The sequence below is a fragment of the Salvelinus alpinus genome, chromosome 36, assembly GCF_045679555.1.
Source record: "Salvelinus alpinus chromosome 36, SLU_Salpinus.1, whole genome shotgun sequence".
Taxonomy (NCBI): Eukaryota; Metazoa; Chordata; class Actinopteri; order Salmoniformes; family Salmonidae; genus Salvelinus; species Salvelinus alpinus.
Genome location: NC_092121.1, coordinates 18673661 through 18687604, shown reverse-complemented (window position 1 = coordinate 18687604; position 13944 = coordinate 18673661). Strand labels below are relative to the sequence as shown.

The window sequence follows — 13944 nt, the reverse complement described above, 5'->3', positions numbered from 1 at the left end:
AGCTTTACAGGCAAGAGTGAACCAAAGAAATGTCTATATGCTTTTTGTAAAAGTGAATTCTCGCATAAATGTCTTTTCAAACAAGGGTGGGAATAAAAACACTGATGCACCCAGAGAAAACAAACAAAAAAACAGCTATCAATTGCACTTATTATACCGGCAGCCAAAACATTTGTATACCACCCAAACCATATCTACAACAAGCGGAGCTTATGCATATTCATCCAATTCTTCGACAAATCTACAGATAAGATAGTGGTAGGAAATGTTATCTAAAGGTTGCGCAAGAAAAATATGATAATGTCCAAAAACAAAATATCACATGACTGTGGAGAAGAGAACTTGATTTAGCAAAACTATCTACATGTCCTCCGTAAATGATTGCAAAACAAAATACAAAAGTTGTTTTTAATATTATGATTTCATATAAAACAACAGTCACACATCAGAGATAGGAAGTCAGTCAATTACATGAAGTAGGTGTGGTCTCATACATCTTTGGCATTTTTATATACAAGACGTCACACTATAATTTCAATGAGAAAATGTCCTTTGCTCTTTGTAATTGCTATGCATAAAAAAGAAGCAAAATACATCTTAGTCCCTATTGCTTCTTTTTTATTAGGATGACAAATATAGCCATGGACCACTGACATGGTTATAATGTCACATAGGTTTAGAGACAATGTATTGTTGCATGTTAACAGCAGAAGCACGTGATCTGTGTCTGATCTGTTAAAACAACATCCATTATTCAGACACTACACACTCCAGTGGAGATAAGGGCCAGTCCATGGACAATTTAACAAAGTGCCCTTGGTAAGGTGATACCTTGTGTGAGAGAAGAGAGCTGATCACTTTTCCTTCTCCATAGTAACCTGAAGGATAGACACATTCAGAATACATCTATACCTGGGATAGATGTGTTTTTAACGCCATCCATTTATTTAGGTTCAAAAGCTGCTGTTTCAATGACAGTGATACAGAGAAGAGCAATACAACATGTTGATTTCTTATGACATGTGAGCAGTAACATAAGATCAGTTTTCAAGCATCGAATGACTGACCGATCATGTCTGTACTGGCATTTCCCTGACACAGCTGGTGAATGCCATCTGAGACGGGCAGGACTCAGGAGACACTCACTGGTATGTGGCATCAAATCACTCCTGCTAAACAACAACAACATTAGGCTCATATTAAAGGAACAGCGGGTCTGGCATTGAAGACTCTCACTACTCTAACTGATAAGGCAGTGGCGGTCCACACAGTCTCACACCAAGTCTCACTAAGGAACATTACAGTAGTTCATAGAATGAGCAGCACATGTCATTACTACACTCCTGCCATGGCATGTCATTACTACACTCCTGCCATGACATCTAATCACCATAATCCTGCCATGACATGTCATTACTATACTCCTGCCATGACATGTCATTACTATACTCCTGCCATGATATGCAATTACTATACTCCTGTCATGACATCTAATCACCATAATCCTGCCATGACATGTCATTACTATACTCCTGCCATGACATGTCATTACTATACTCCTGCCATGACATGCAATTACTATACTCTTGCCATGACATGTAATCACTATACTCCTGCCATGACATGTCATTACTATACTCCTGCCATGGCATGACATCACTATACTCCTGCCATGGCATGAAATCACCATACTCCTGCCATGACATGTAATTACTATACTCCAGCCATGACATGTAATTACTATACTTGCCATGACATTTAATCACCATACTCCTGCCATGACATGTAATCACTCTACTCATGCCATGACATCACTATACTCCTGCCATGGCATGAAATCACCATACTCCTGCCATGACATGTAATTACTATACTCCCGCCATGACATGTCATTACTATACTCCCGCCATGCCATGTCATTACTATACTCCTGCCATGACATGTCATTACTATACTCCTGCCATGACATGCAATTACTATACTCCTACCATGACATCTAATCACTATACTCCCGCCATGACATGTCATCACTACACTCCTGCCATGGCATGACATCACTATACTCCTGCCATGACATGTAATCACTATACTCCTGCCATGACATGTCATTACTATACTCCTGCCATGACATGTAATCACCATACTCCTACCATGACATGTCATTACTATACTCCTGCCATGGCATGTCATCACTATCCTCCTGCCATGCCATGTAATCACCATACTCCTGCCATGACATGTCATTACTATACTCCTGCCATGACATGTCATTACTATACTCCTGCCATGACATGTAATCACTATACTCCTACCATGGCATGTAATCACCATACTCCTGCCATGACATGTAATCATTCTACTCATGCCATGACATCACTATACTCCTGCCATGACATGCAATTACTATACTCCTGCCATGATATGACATCACTATAGTCCTGCCATGACATTACTATACTCCTGCCATGACATGTCATTACTATACTCCTGCCATGACATGGCATTACTATACTCCTGCCATGACATGTAATCACTATACTCCTGCCATGGCATGTAATCACCATACTCCTGCCATGACATGTAATCACTCTACTCATGCCATGACATCACTATACTCCTGCCATGACATGCACTTACTATACTCCTGCCATGACATGTAATCACCATACTCCTGCCATGACATGAAATCACCATACTCCTGCCATGACATGTCATTACTATACTCCTGCCATGCCATGTCATTACTATACTCCTGCCATGGCATGTCATTACTATACTTCTGCCATGGCATGTCATTACTATACTCCATCTAATACTGCATCTGATACTGGCAATTACTTCAAATGTCCTCTGTCTCTGTCTCTCCCAGCTGATCCTGTCCTCCCTCTCTTCATCTCAGGACTGAATGCAGTTCCTCTTGGAAGGCTTCTGGTGTCCCTTTCCTAGAGGGAAAGGAAAAAAGAATGGATGAGCCAACAAACAACAACTCCATGTGAGGGACTATTGCAGTTAATATTCAAAGACAAATGAAAACCACAAATGGTAGAATATAACAACATACCGTCATCCTCTCCTTTGTTGAGGGTCATTAGAGACATACTTCTTTGAGGCAGTTTTGAAGGCTTTTTGTTCTTAAATTTCAACAGGGACGGTTTCTCTACAATCTCAAATGAGTCCTCAGTGCTATTCGTCTCTGAGACTTTGCGGGTAGAGGAGGGGTTTTGGCGGGTCGGGAAGGGGTTTGGGCGGGTAGGGGAGGGTGTTGAGTGGGTAGGGGAGGGGTTTGGGTTGCGAGGGGAGGGGGTTCGGTGGGTAATGGAGGGGGTTGGGTGGGTAGGGGAGGGGTTTGGGCGTGTAGGGGAGGGGGTTCGATGGGCAAGGGAGGGGGTTGGGCGGCTAGGGGAGGGAGTTGGGTGACTAGGGGTGGGGGTTGGGCAGCTAGGGGAGGGGTTTGGGCGGGTGGAGGAGGGGTTTGAAGTAGTGGCCCCATCCTCCTCTATAGTCTCATTGTTGTGATTGGATCCTCTGCCTTTCAGGAAAAGCCTGAAAGAACTGCGTTGTTTCTTTCCACCTAAGGCCTGGCGCTTCTGCGAACCTCCCTTCCCATCCTCCTCATCCTCCACAGGAGAACTGGGGGTCTTCGTAGTGACCTTGTCCAGTTCCACACTACTGCCCCCTTTGGCATGGAGTAGCGTCGACAGTCCGTTCCGTTCGAGTCCACCGCCCAGTGAGTCTCTGAGTGTGGAGAGGTCCTGTAAGGACCCAGTGAGCCCGAGACTGTTCCCCACCACCAGAGAATACTTAGGGTTGTGGTATTTATGTGCAGGCACCCTCTGGTCAGCCTGCCCCCGAGAGTCCCCTAGAGACACCTGGAAACGGGAGGTGGACATCAACAGGGGCTTGGGGACCACCACCTTCCGTACCGGCGCAGGCATGGGAGGCTTGGTAATGTGGAACTCCTTGTAAAGGTCCACATTCTCAGATACAGCATACATTTCCCTGAAGTCATTGTCAAAGAAGTCCACCACCTGCCCAGACATTACTGTGATGGTGTTCCTGTCCATCCTAGAGGAGCTCCATGTGAAGCTGGAGATGACAGAACAAGAGAGTGAGACACAGACTCAAAGCTCAAAGAGTAGGTCAAATCATGTTTGCTCTGGCTGAATGAATGTGAGTGGAAGTGTATGACTGAGAAAATGACTGACCTGTAAGAGCCAAACATAACCTTTTCTCCGTCCACCAGCATGTATTTGGAGCACAGAGAGCCGGGCAGCCTGCCAAATGACAGGGCCAGCCCAGAACCTTTCACCGTTCGCACACGCAGGTTCTGAAAGAGTCACACAGATACTGAGTTAGACAGGTGCCCTTATTACAGTATAAACCATGAGTCAGTGACTATCAGACTTCCAAGTACTGAACAGTATCATATCAAACACTAAGGGAAATTGTGCTGTTACCACCCACGACCAAAGTAAACTTTCAAGGTAAGCAAATCCAAAACTGGTGATGCAAGGGTTGAGTTAAACCCCTTGAGTATACAGTCGAGGCAGGTCTATTTACTGAGCAAGGAATGGGAGTGAGTTGGAGAGAGTGAGACTGTCCGAGACATAAACACAGAAACAGACACGTCAGAAGGATGCTACCCTATGCTGTTAACACTTGTTTGGTCAAGGATCAAGTTCCACAGGTCTGGATTGTTTTTGGCTCAATGAACAGCAGTGTCTATGAAACAACAATGACAGAGTCGCAACACTGGAAGGGCCTTTCAGAGGCTTATCAACTGACACCACACACACACACACACTAGGTTATCCAGCATTCCATATAAAATAGGCTAGATCTACTGCACAAGCTTCTGTCTACATAGATCAACATCTACAGATGTAGGATCTTAATTTGATCACCATGTTGCAGGAGAACTTTCCTGCATTGCAGGACATTTTTAACTTGTGGTGTATTTGAGGTTTAAAGAGGCTTCTGAAGTTTGTAATTTCCACTTTGAAATGTCAGACTTGATTTTCCCTTATGAAAAATGTATCAACCCCTACAAAAATGCCCATGAATCATAATCCACATAATAATTCCCATTTCCTGTTGCTGCAGGATTATTTTCCTGCTGTAGCAATCTGGTTCAAATTAAGATCCTACACCATTATAGACAGTGTGCTAATATGGGTGATAATAAAAGAATAGGCCAGAGGAATATTCTGCCTTTTACTGCCAAGAAGTTGTGGCTGCACTTTCATTTTACGTGACACTCTGCTAATTACCTAGTAATGACATGGTAATACCATAGCTAAGTATTACTTGTTCCTGTTTGTATGTTGCCTACTGCATGCCAAAGCATCCCTGTCTTACCCGTAGATGCAGAGCAGTGATCTGTAAACGAGTGCACATATCCAGGAAGTGGGGCATACCACAAGCCTCCAGTATGATGTACACAGCCACCCCTCGTCTCTGTGCTGCGTCCAATAGGTCCTGAAGGATCTGCAGGTCTGTAAGGTGGTCCATGACCACGGCTACTACCTGAGGATCACACATAGGAACATTAGAGGAAGAACAGAGGGGGATGATATCTCTGAGTCAAATCAAATTGTATTTGTAACATGTGCCGAATACAACAGGTGTAGTAGACCTTACCGTGAAATGCTTACTTGCAAACCTTTAACCAACAATTCAGTTCAAGAAATAGAGTTAAGAAAACATTTACTAAATAAACTAAAGTGAGATTTTTTTATAGTAATCTAAAAGTAACACAAGAAAATTACATAACAATAACGAGACGAAATACAGGGGGTGGATTTGAAGGACTCAAAGCAGGAGATTTATGGTTCAATTGCTGGAGTAAGATTAGAATCTCCCTAATTAACTGGAAAAACAAGTTGAACTGAAATGTCAAGATTTATTTTCTTATGACAAATTTTCCACTTCAATCCAAACAGAAGTATGTCAAAATATTTGAGAGGCTTGAGGTGACTGATAAATCTGATGAATAATACCAGACTAGTTGATATTTACAAAGATCAAGCTAGAGAGGACAGAGGAAAGCCAAAAGTATAAATTCAATAAATAACCCCGACACCTCACACATGCGTGCGCACACACGATCATATACACACACACACAGACACACACACAACCACACACACACAGACACACACACAGACACACACACAACCACACAGTTATTGAAATGTAAATCCTATAATCCTTGAATGGCATTCGTTTAGGTAAAAACAGAGCTGGTTGTCTTTCAGGAGCACAGACTTTGCATGTGAAGAACTGTGAGCACTGGTGCATTACTATGACCTAGTCCTGTACCACACTAGGATAGGGCAGTGTAATGCTCTCTGCCTCATGCTGACAGTGGTAAAGGAGTGGTGATGACAAAGTATTGGACAGTGAAGGCCTTGTCATAGTAAGGCTAGAGTCACTTCCTGGCTCGTCCTTTATTTTCTATTAATTTATCTTTATTTTAACAGGCAGGTCAATTTAGAACAAATTCGTATTTACAATGACGGCCTGTCATGATTTCAGTTTGTTTAGTTCATTGACATACCTAGTCATATGCACACAGAACAGCTGGTCACGGGCTTGTCTTCCCTGTCAGTAGATCATTAACCTGTCTCAAGGAGTGAACAATGACCCCTCATTTGCATTGTTCTCAGTGAAATACCATCTTTTGGTATTTTTTCATTAGTCCACTGTTGAAACAGTCCCACAATATTGTGCATCATCATGATGATGTGGAAAATAACACTTTGCTTCTTGAAAGTTTGATATCTTGAAAACTTGACTGCTGACAAGAAAAACATTTTGGGACTGTGTCAACAGCGGACTAATGAAGAGCCAGACACCGGATATGGACAAGAATCAACTTTGCATTTACGAGTATTTAGATTGCATGAATTGGAGATAAAATGTGAATGTAAAGTGAGTATGCGTTATTCCATTGTTCCAGAGAAGTTAACTGTAACCTGGTCAAACACTCCAGTCTCTTATCTGGATTTGGGATACTTATACCCACAGTGTTTTAGCTCAAGTTTGCATGCTTATCTCCTTTCCCTATAGCCGTGTCCTCCTGTGCCAAGCTTAACCCCAGAGTTATGCGTGTTCTTCCTCCTGACATTTAGTCCCGGGCAGCATGACTGACAGGTTACCCAGCCATTTAGAGGGGGTGGGACTCTTGATTGAGTGAGTTGAATTACAGTGGATGTGGGAGGAGAAAGCCTCGTGTGGACGTGTTTTTAAACACTGACGTGAGGCTGGGGAAACACTTTTGAATGACTTGTTACAGGTTCTGATGTGAAACTGTCTGACATTTAGAACTGTGAAATGTTTGGCCTTTCCAGCTCCTCCACATGTGTCTTCGCTTGTTACAACATCCCTATCTACTGCATGTGTTCCATCCAGTTAGAGATCTACTGTGAACATTCATTTCAAAACTTCTGTTAACTGTTGATAATTCATTGTAGAACGTAATGACGTGATGAAGGGGAAATGAAGATGATTGAAATTACCACATCAATGTTCTATATCTATGATAATAACAGCATAACATAAATCAATAGTCAATAATCAACAATGGTCAATTATGTCATCGTTTCATTTCATAATAAAATCAAAATTGATTGATTCCAAGATGGCGTAGCAGTCGGACGTGTGTTTGTCTTGTCCCGTGTAAATAGTCCTCGTTTTTTTTTCGTATGCATTTCGTATATATTTTAATTTCACTTTCCATTTAGGAACTGAATATACATTCCGCCTCACCCAATGTGGTACGGATCTGCTATTTCTTTTATACTTTAGAACCGTAACCCCAATCAGAAGCTAGCCAGATAACTAGCTACTAGCTAGTAGTCAGTTAGCCACTGCTGCGGTCTTCACCCTTAACTCGGACACCAGCCAGCTTCAGCTCGGGCCAATACCTGCCAGTCTGCAAGCGCGATATCAACCCAGAGCATATAGGACTGCTTTTTCACTACCACATCACCAGATTTTTTTTTTCTTCTACTTCATCACCGGATTTCAGCCGCAGGCACTGGACATTTGCTCCTTGATTTCGCAGCTAGCTAGCTGCAAACCGTGTGTCTATTGGCTTACGTCGATCCCGGAGCAAACGTAATTTATTCCGGAGCTAGCTGAGGAGCTCCATCAGCCATTCCTGGGCTACAGTCACCTATCCGGACCCTTTTTTTTTTTTTTTTTTGCTGCAGATACGGAGCCCCACCGGGCCTTCACGACTGACTGCCGACGTTATCTGCCCGAGGGAGTTATCCAACTGGCACCCCCGTCCCGACGTTACCTGAACGCTCATCTGGGGCCCGCTAATCGTTAGCTGTCTTATCGGCTGCTATCTGAATAAGTATATCGGACAATTATTATTATTATTATTATTTATTTAATTTTTTTCTTGGGCCACTATATCTATTTTGCCAATTTGGATTGATCCCCTCTACCACACGGAACCCCACTAACCTACCGACGGAAACGCACGAGGTATCTACAATTAGACCTCCATCCTATGCTATCTTGCTACCGATAGCCTCTACCCGGCCTACTGTCTGGATCGCCGTGACCCAAACCAACCTCTACTCACTGGACCCTTATTGATCACTCGATTAAGCATGCCTCTCCTTAATGTAAATATGCCTTGTCCATTGTTGTTCTGGTTAGTGTTTATTGGCTTATTTCACTGTAGAGACTCTAGCCCTGCTCACTATACCATATCCAACCTCTCAGTTCCACCACCCACATATGCGATGACATCACCTGGTTTCAATGATGTTTCTAGAGACAATATCTCTCTCATCATCACTCAATACCTAGGTTTACCTCCACTGTATTCACATCCTACCATACCTTTGTCTGTACATTATTCCTTTAAGCTATTTTATCGCCCCCAGAAACTTCCTTTTACTCTCTGCTCTAGTAGCTCTAGACGACCAATTCTCATAGCTTTTAGCCGTACCCTTATCCCTTATCCCTGTTCCTCTGGTGATGTAGAGGTGAATCCAGGCCCTGCAGTACCTAGCTCCACTCCTATTCCCCAGGCGCTCTCTTTTGATGACTTCTGTAACCGTAATAGCCTTGGCTTCATGCATGTTAACATTAGAAGCCTCCTCCCTAAGTTTGTTTTGTTCACTGCTTTAGCACACTCTGCCAACCCGGATGTTTTAGCCGTGTCTGAATCCTGGCTTAGAAAGACCACCAAAAATTCACACATTTTCATCCCCAATTACAAGATTTTCAGACAAGATAGAACGGCCAAAGGGGGCGGTGTTGCAATCTACTGCAAAGATTGCCTGCAGAGTTCTGTTTTACTATCCAGGTCTGTTCCCAAACAATTTGAACTTCTACTTTTAAAAATCCACCTCTCTAAAAACAAGTCTCTCACCGTTGCCGCCTGCTATAGACCACCCTCTGCCCCCAGCTGTGCTCTGGACACTATATGTGAACTGATTGCCCCCCATCTATCTTCAGAGCTCGTGCTGCTAGGCGACCTAAATTTGAACATGCTCAACACCCCAGCCACCCTACAATCTAAGCTTGATGCCCTCAATCTCACACAAATTATCAATGAACCTACCAGGTACCACCCCAATTCCGTAAACACGGGTACCCTCATAGATATCATCCTAACAAACTTGCCCTCCAAATACACCTCTGCTGTTTTCAACCAAGATCTCAGCGATCACTGCCTCATTGCCTGCATCCGTAATGGGTCAGCGGTCAAACGACCTCCACTCATCACTGTCAAACGCTCCCTGAAACACTTCAGCGAGCAGGCCTTTCTAATCGACCTGGCCGGGGTATCCTGGAAGGATATTGATCTCATCCCGTCAGTAGAGGATGCCTGGACATTTTTTTTAAATGCCTTCCTCACCATCTTGAATAAGCATGCCCCATTCAAGAAATTTAGAACCAGGAACAGATATAGCCCTTGGTTCTCTCCTGACCTGACTGCCCTTAACCAACAGAAAAACATCCTATGGCGTTCTGCATTAGCATCGAACAGCCCCCGTGATATGCAACTTTTCAGGGAAGCCAGAAACCAATATACACAGGCAGTTAGAACAGCCAAGGCTAGCTTTTTCAAGCAGAAATTTGCTTCCTGCAACACAAATTCAAAAAAGTTCTGGGACACCGTAAAGTCCATGGAGAATAAGAACACCTCCTCCCAGCTTCCAACCGCTCTGAAGATAGGAAACACTGTCACCACCGACAAATCCACTATAATTGAGAATTTCAATAAGCATTTTTCTACGGCTGGCCATGCTTTCCACCTGGCTACCCCTACCCCGGACAACAGCACTGCCCTCCCCTCTGCTACTCGCCCAAGCCTTCCCCATTTCTCTTTCTCCCAAATACAGTCAGCTGATGTTCTAAAAGAGCTGCAAAATCTGGACCCTTACAAATCAGCCGGGCTAGATAATCTGGACCCTTTCTTTCTAAAACTATCTGCTGAAATTGTGGCCACCCCTATTACTAGCCTCTTCAACCTCTCTTTCGTGTCGTCTGAGATTCCCAAAGATTGGAAAGCAGCTGCGGTTATCCCCCTCTTCAAAGGGGGGACACTCTTGACCCTAACAGCTACAGACCTATATCTATCCTACCCTGCCTTTCTAAGGTCTTCGAAAGCCAAGTCAACAAACAGATTACCGACCATTTCGAATCCCACCATACCTTCTCCGCTATGCAATCTGGTTTCAGAGCTGGTCATGGGTGCACCTCAGCCACGCTCAAGGTCATAAACGATATCTTAACCGCCATCGATAGGAAACAATACTGTGCAGCCGTATTCATTGACCTGGCCAAGGCTTTTGACTCTGTCAATCACCACATCCTCATCGGCAGACTCGACAGCCTTGGTTTCTCTAATGATTGCCTCGCCTGGTTCACCAACTACTTCTCTGATCGAGTTCAGTGTGTCAAATCGGAGGGTCTGTTGTCCGGGCCTCTGGCAGTCTCTATGGGGGTGCCACAGGGTTCAATTCTTGGACCGACTCTCTTCTCTGTATACATCAATGATGTCGCTCTTGCTGCTGGTGATTCTCTGATCCACCTCTACGCAGACGACACTATTCTGTATACTTCTGGCCCTTCTTTTGACACTGTGTTAACAACCCTCCAGGCGAGCTTCAATGCCATACAACTCTCCTTCCGTGGCCTCCAATTGCTCTTAAATACAAGTAAAACTAAATGCATGCTCTTCAACCGATCGCTGCCTGCACCTGCCCGCCTGTCCAACATCACTACTCTGGACGGCTCAGACTTAGAATATGTGGACAACTACAAATACCTAGGTGTCTGGTTAGACTGTAAACTCTCCTTCCAGACTCACATCAAACATCTCCAATCCAAAGTCAAATCTAGAATTGGCTTCCTATTCCGCAACAAAGCATCCTTTACTCATGCTGCCAAACATACCCTTGTAAAACTGACCATCCTACCAATCCTCGACTTCGGTGATGTCATTTACAAAATAGCCTCCAAAACCCTACTCAATAAATTGGATGCAGTCTATCACAGTGCCATCCGTTTTGTCACCAAAGCCCCATATACTACCCACCACTGCGACCTGTACACTCTCGTTGGCTGGCCCTCGCTTCATACTCGTCGCCAAACCCACTGGTTCCAGGTCATCTACAAGACCCTGCTAGGTAAAGTCCCCCCTTATCTCAGCTCGCTGGTCACCATAGCAGCACCTACCTGTAGCACACGCTCCAGCAGGTATATCTCTCTAGTCACCCCCAAAACCAATTCTTCCTTTGGACGCCTCTCCTTCCAGTTCTCTGCTGCCAATGACTGGAACGAACTACAAAAATCTCTGAAACTGGAAACACTTATCTCCCTCACTAGCTTTAAGCACCAGCTGTCAGAGCAGCTCATAGATTACTGCACCTGTACATAGCCCATCTATAATTTAGCCCAAACAACTACCTCTTTACCTACTGTATTTATTTATTTATTTATTTTGCTCCTTTGCACCCCATTATTTCTGTCTCTACTTTGCGCTTTCTTCCACTGCAAACCAACCATTCCAGTGTTTTTAGTTTTTATTTTACTTGCTGTGTTGTATTCACTTCGCCTCCATGGCCTTTTTATATTTTTATTTATTTATACATATATTTGTTTGCCTTCACCTCCCTTATCTCACCTCACTTGCTCACATTGTATATAGACTTATTTTTTTCACTGTATTATTGACTATATGTTTGTTTTACTCCATGTGTAACTATGTGTTGTTGTATGTGTCGAACTGCTTTGCTTTATCTTGGCCAGGTCGCAATTGTAAATGAGAACGTGTTCTCAATTTGCCTACCTGGTTAAATAAAGGTTAAATAAAAATAAAAAATAGAAGTAGATGTTTTACATTGTTGCTAATCGCCTTGGTTCATTTTACAGTACGACTCCTCAAGTGAGACTCCTCAGATGAGCAAGGACCTGGCTGTCCTAAGCCTTAAGGACACACATCTCTTGTTGAATTCACATGACTGCCAAAGTCAAGGGGTGTGAATACTTTCTGAGGGCACTGTAGGTCAATGAAGAACAATTAGACACGTTCCCCTTTCTCTATTTTTTCTTTTTTTACCTTTATTTAACTAGGCAAGTCAGTTAAGAACCAGTTCTTATTTACAATGACGGCCTAGGAACGGCCTTGTTCAGGGGCAGAACGACAGATTTTTACCTTGTGAGCTCGGGATTCGATCTAGCAGCCTTTCGGTTACTGGTCCAATGCTCTAAGCACCAGGCAGGTAGCCAAGCAGGTAATAAAACCTCATGTCAAAAAAAGGAGTTTGTTGTCACAAGGCCTAGGTAGCGAGTGTAGTAACTACACTGACAAATTCAGATCTGATAAATAGGCCACTAGAACTGACACTAACTATTCTATGTAGTGTTGAGAAGTTTACATTAAATTAATAGAACCCATTTTATAACTTGTCAAGATGAGGAACACAAGTGCATGATTCGGGGTCATGCTGACTCAGGATTCAAAGTAATTTGTAAACTGTTCTGAGCTACAAAGAATGAGGGGGAACAATGTGAGGGCATCACTCAATAATTTAGGGCAAAGAAGAAATTATGTAAACTATGTTATTCACGTGTAATATGCTGTTATCAATTTATATTAGAACTGGAATTACCTTGTTAGATTCTTGAATGAGTCTCCTGACAACCTCTTTTATATGGGGCCCCTTGTTTTTGGGTGGGTGCGTGTGCACGGATACTCGAGTGACACCTTTATAGAAACTAGTGCTGCCTGGCCAGCCGATGTCAAGCGGCGGGACATCCGTGTCCGACATCTGAGGCCAGTATGTGGAGTGGACCCCCGAGTCTGCATTGGACTCCTGAGCCTTTTCGTATTCGCCCTTCTCGGTCTCACTATCTGAATCATATTCATCAAAAGTTTTTCGAATCCATTTAATCTCGCGGGCGGATAGAAAGTCTCTGACGTTGTCCTCTTTCAGTCGCATCTTGAACGCGCCATCACCGTTCTTCAATAGTTGCTCGAGCGCGGCTCGCTGCTCCTCGCAGTAGTAGAATTCTGCTTTGGATTCGGGTATCTTTTCGTTGACATGATCTTCGTCCATGCACAGAAGCTGAGACTCGGCCATAGCAGCGGTATTCGGAATTTTTCCAACCGTTAATTCTTCCTTCCCCCGCAGTTCTCCGTAGCATACACCTTTACCTGTGTTGGGCGCGTACACAGGTGACGTTCAAGAGGTAGGGGGAGGAGTTCTAAACTGTTAAAATCGAGTTCAAATGTCAAGTTTTATTGTCACGTGCACAAGAACAGTGAAATGGCTTTCTTGCAAACTCTTTCCCAACAATGCAGTAATCAATATAAGTAGTAGGCTTACTATAAAACAAATAAAAATAATCACAAAATAGCAAAGACGGCAACCACACAGTACGGCGCCATCTTTGTGTGTGGTTGAG

The 13944-nt window shown here is 43.6% G+C and overlaps 1 protein-coding gene across 1 annotated transcript; it reads right to left on the bottom strand.

Moving 5' to 3' along the window:
• Positions 1–394: 394 nt before the first annotated feature.
• On the bottom strand, positions 395–13733 carry LOC139564898 (protein FAM83F-like). Its single transcript, XM_071384772.1, has 5 exons — positions 13149–13733; positions 5359–5526; positions 4206–4327; positions 3062–4086; positions 395–2942 (listed from the first exon to the last, which is right to left on the bottom strand). The coding sequence occupies exons 1-5, from the start codon at positions 13617–13619 to the stop codon at positions 2896–2898; spliced, it is 1833 nt and encodes a 610-aa protein (XP_071240873.1). The 5' UTR covers positions 13620–13733; the 3' UTR covers positions 395–2895.
• Positions 13734–13944: the final 211 nt, after the last annotated feature.

Coding starts and splice junctions, on each gene's coding strand:
- LOC139564898 (XM_071384772.1), bottom strand. CDS start 13,619: ATGGCCGAGTCTCAGCTTCTGTGCATGGACGAAGATCATGTCAACGAA. Junction 5,527..13,148: donor TCATTCAAGAATCTAACAAG/GTAATTCCAGTT, acceptor TGTGATCCTCAG/GTAGTAGCCGTGGTCATGGA. Junction 4,087..4,205: donor GTTATGTTTGGCTCTTACAG/GTCAGTCATTTT, acceptor TGTCATCTCCAG/CTTCACATGGAGCTCCTCTA.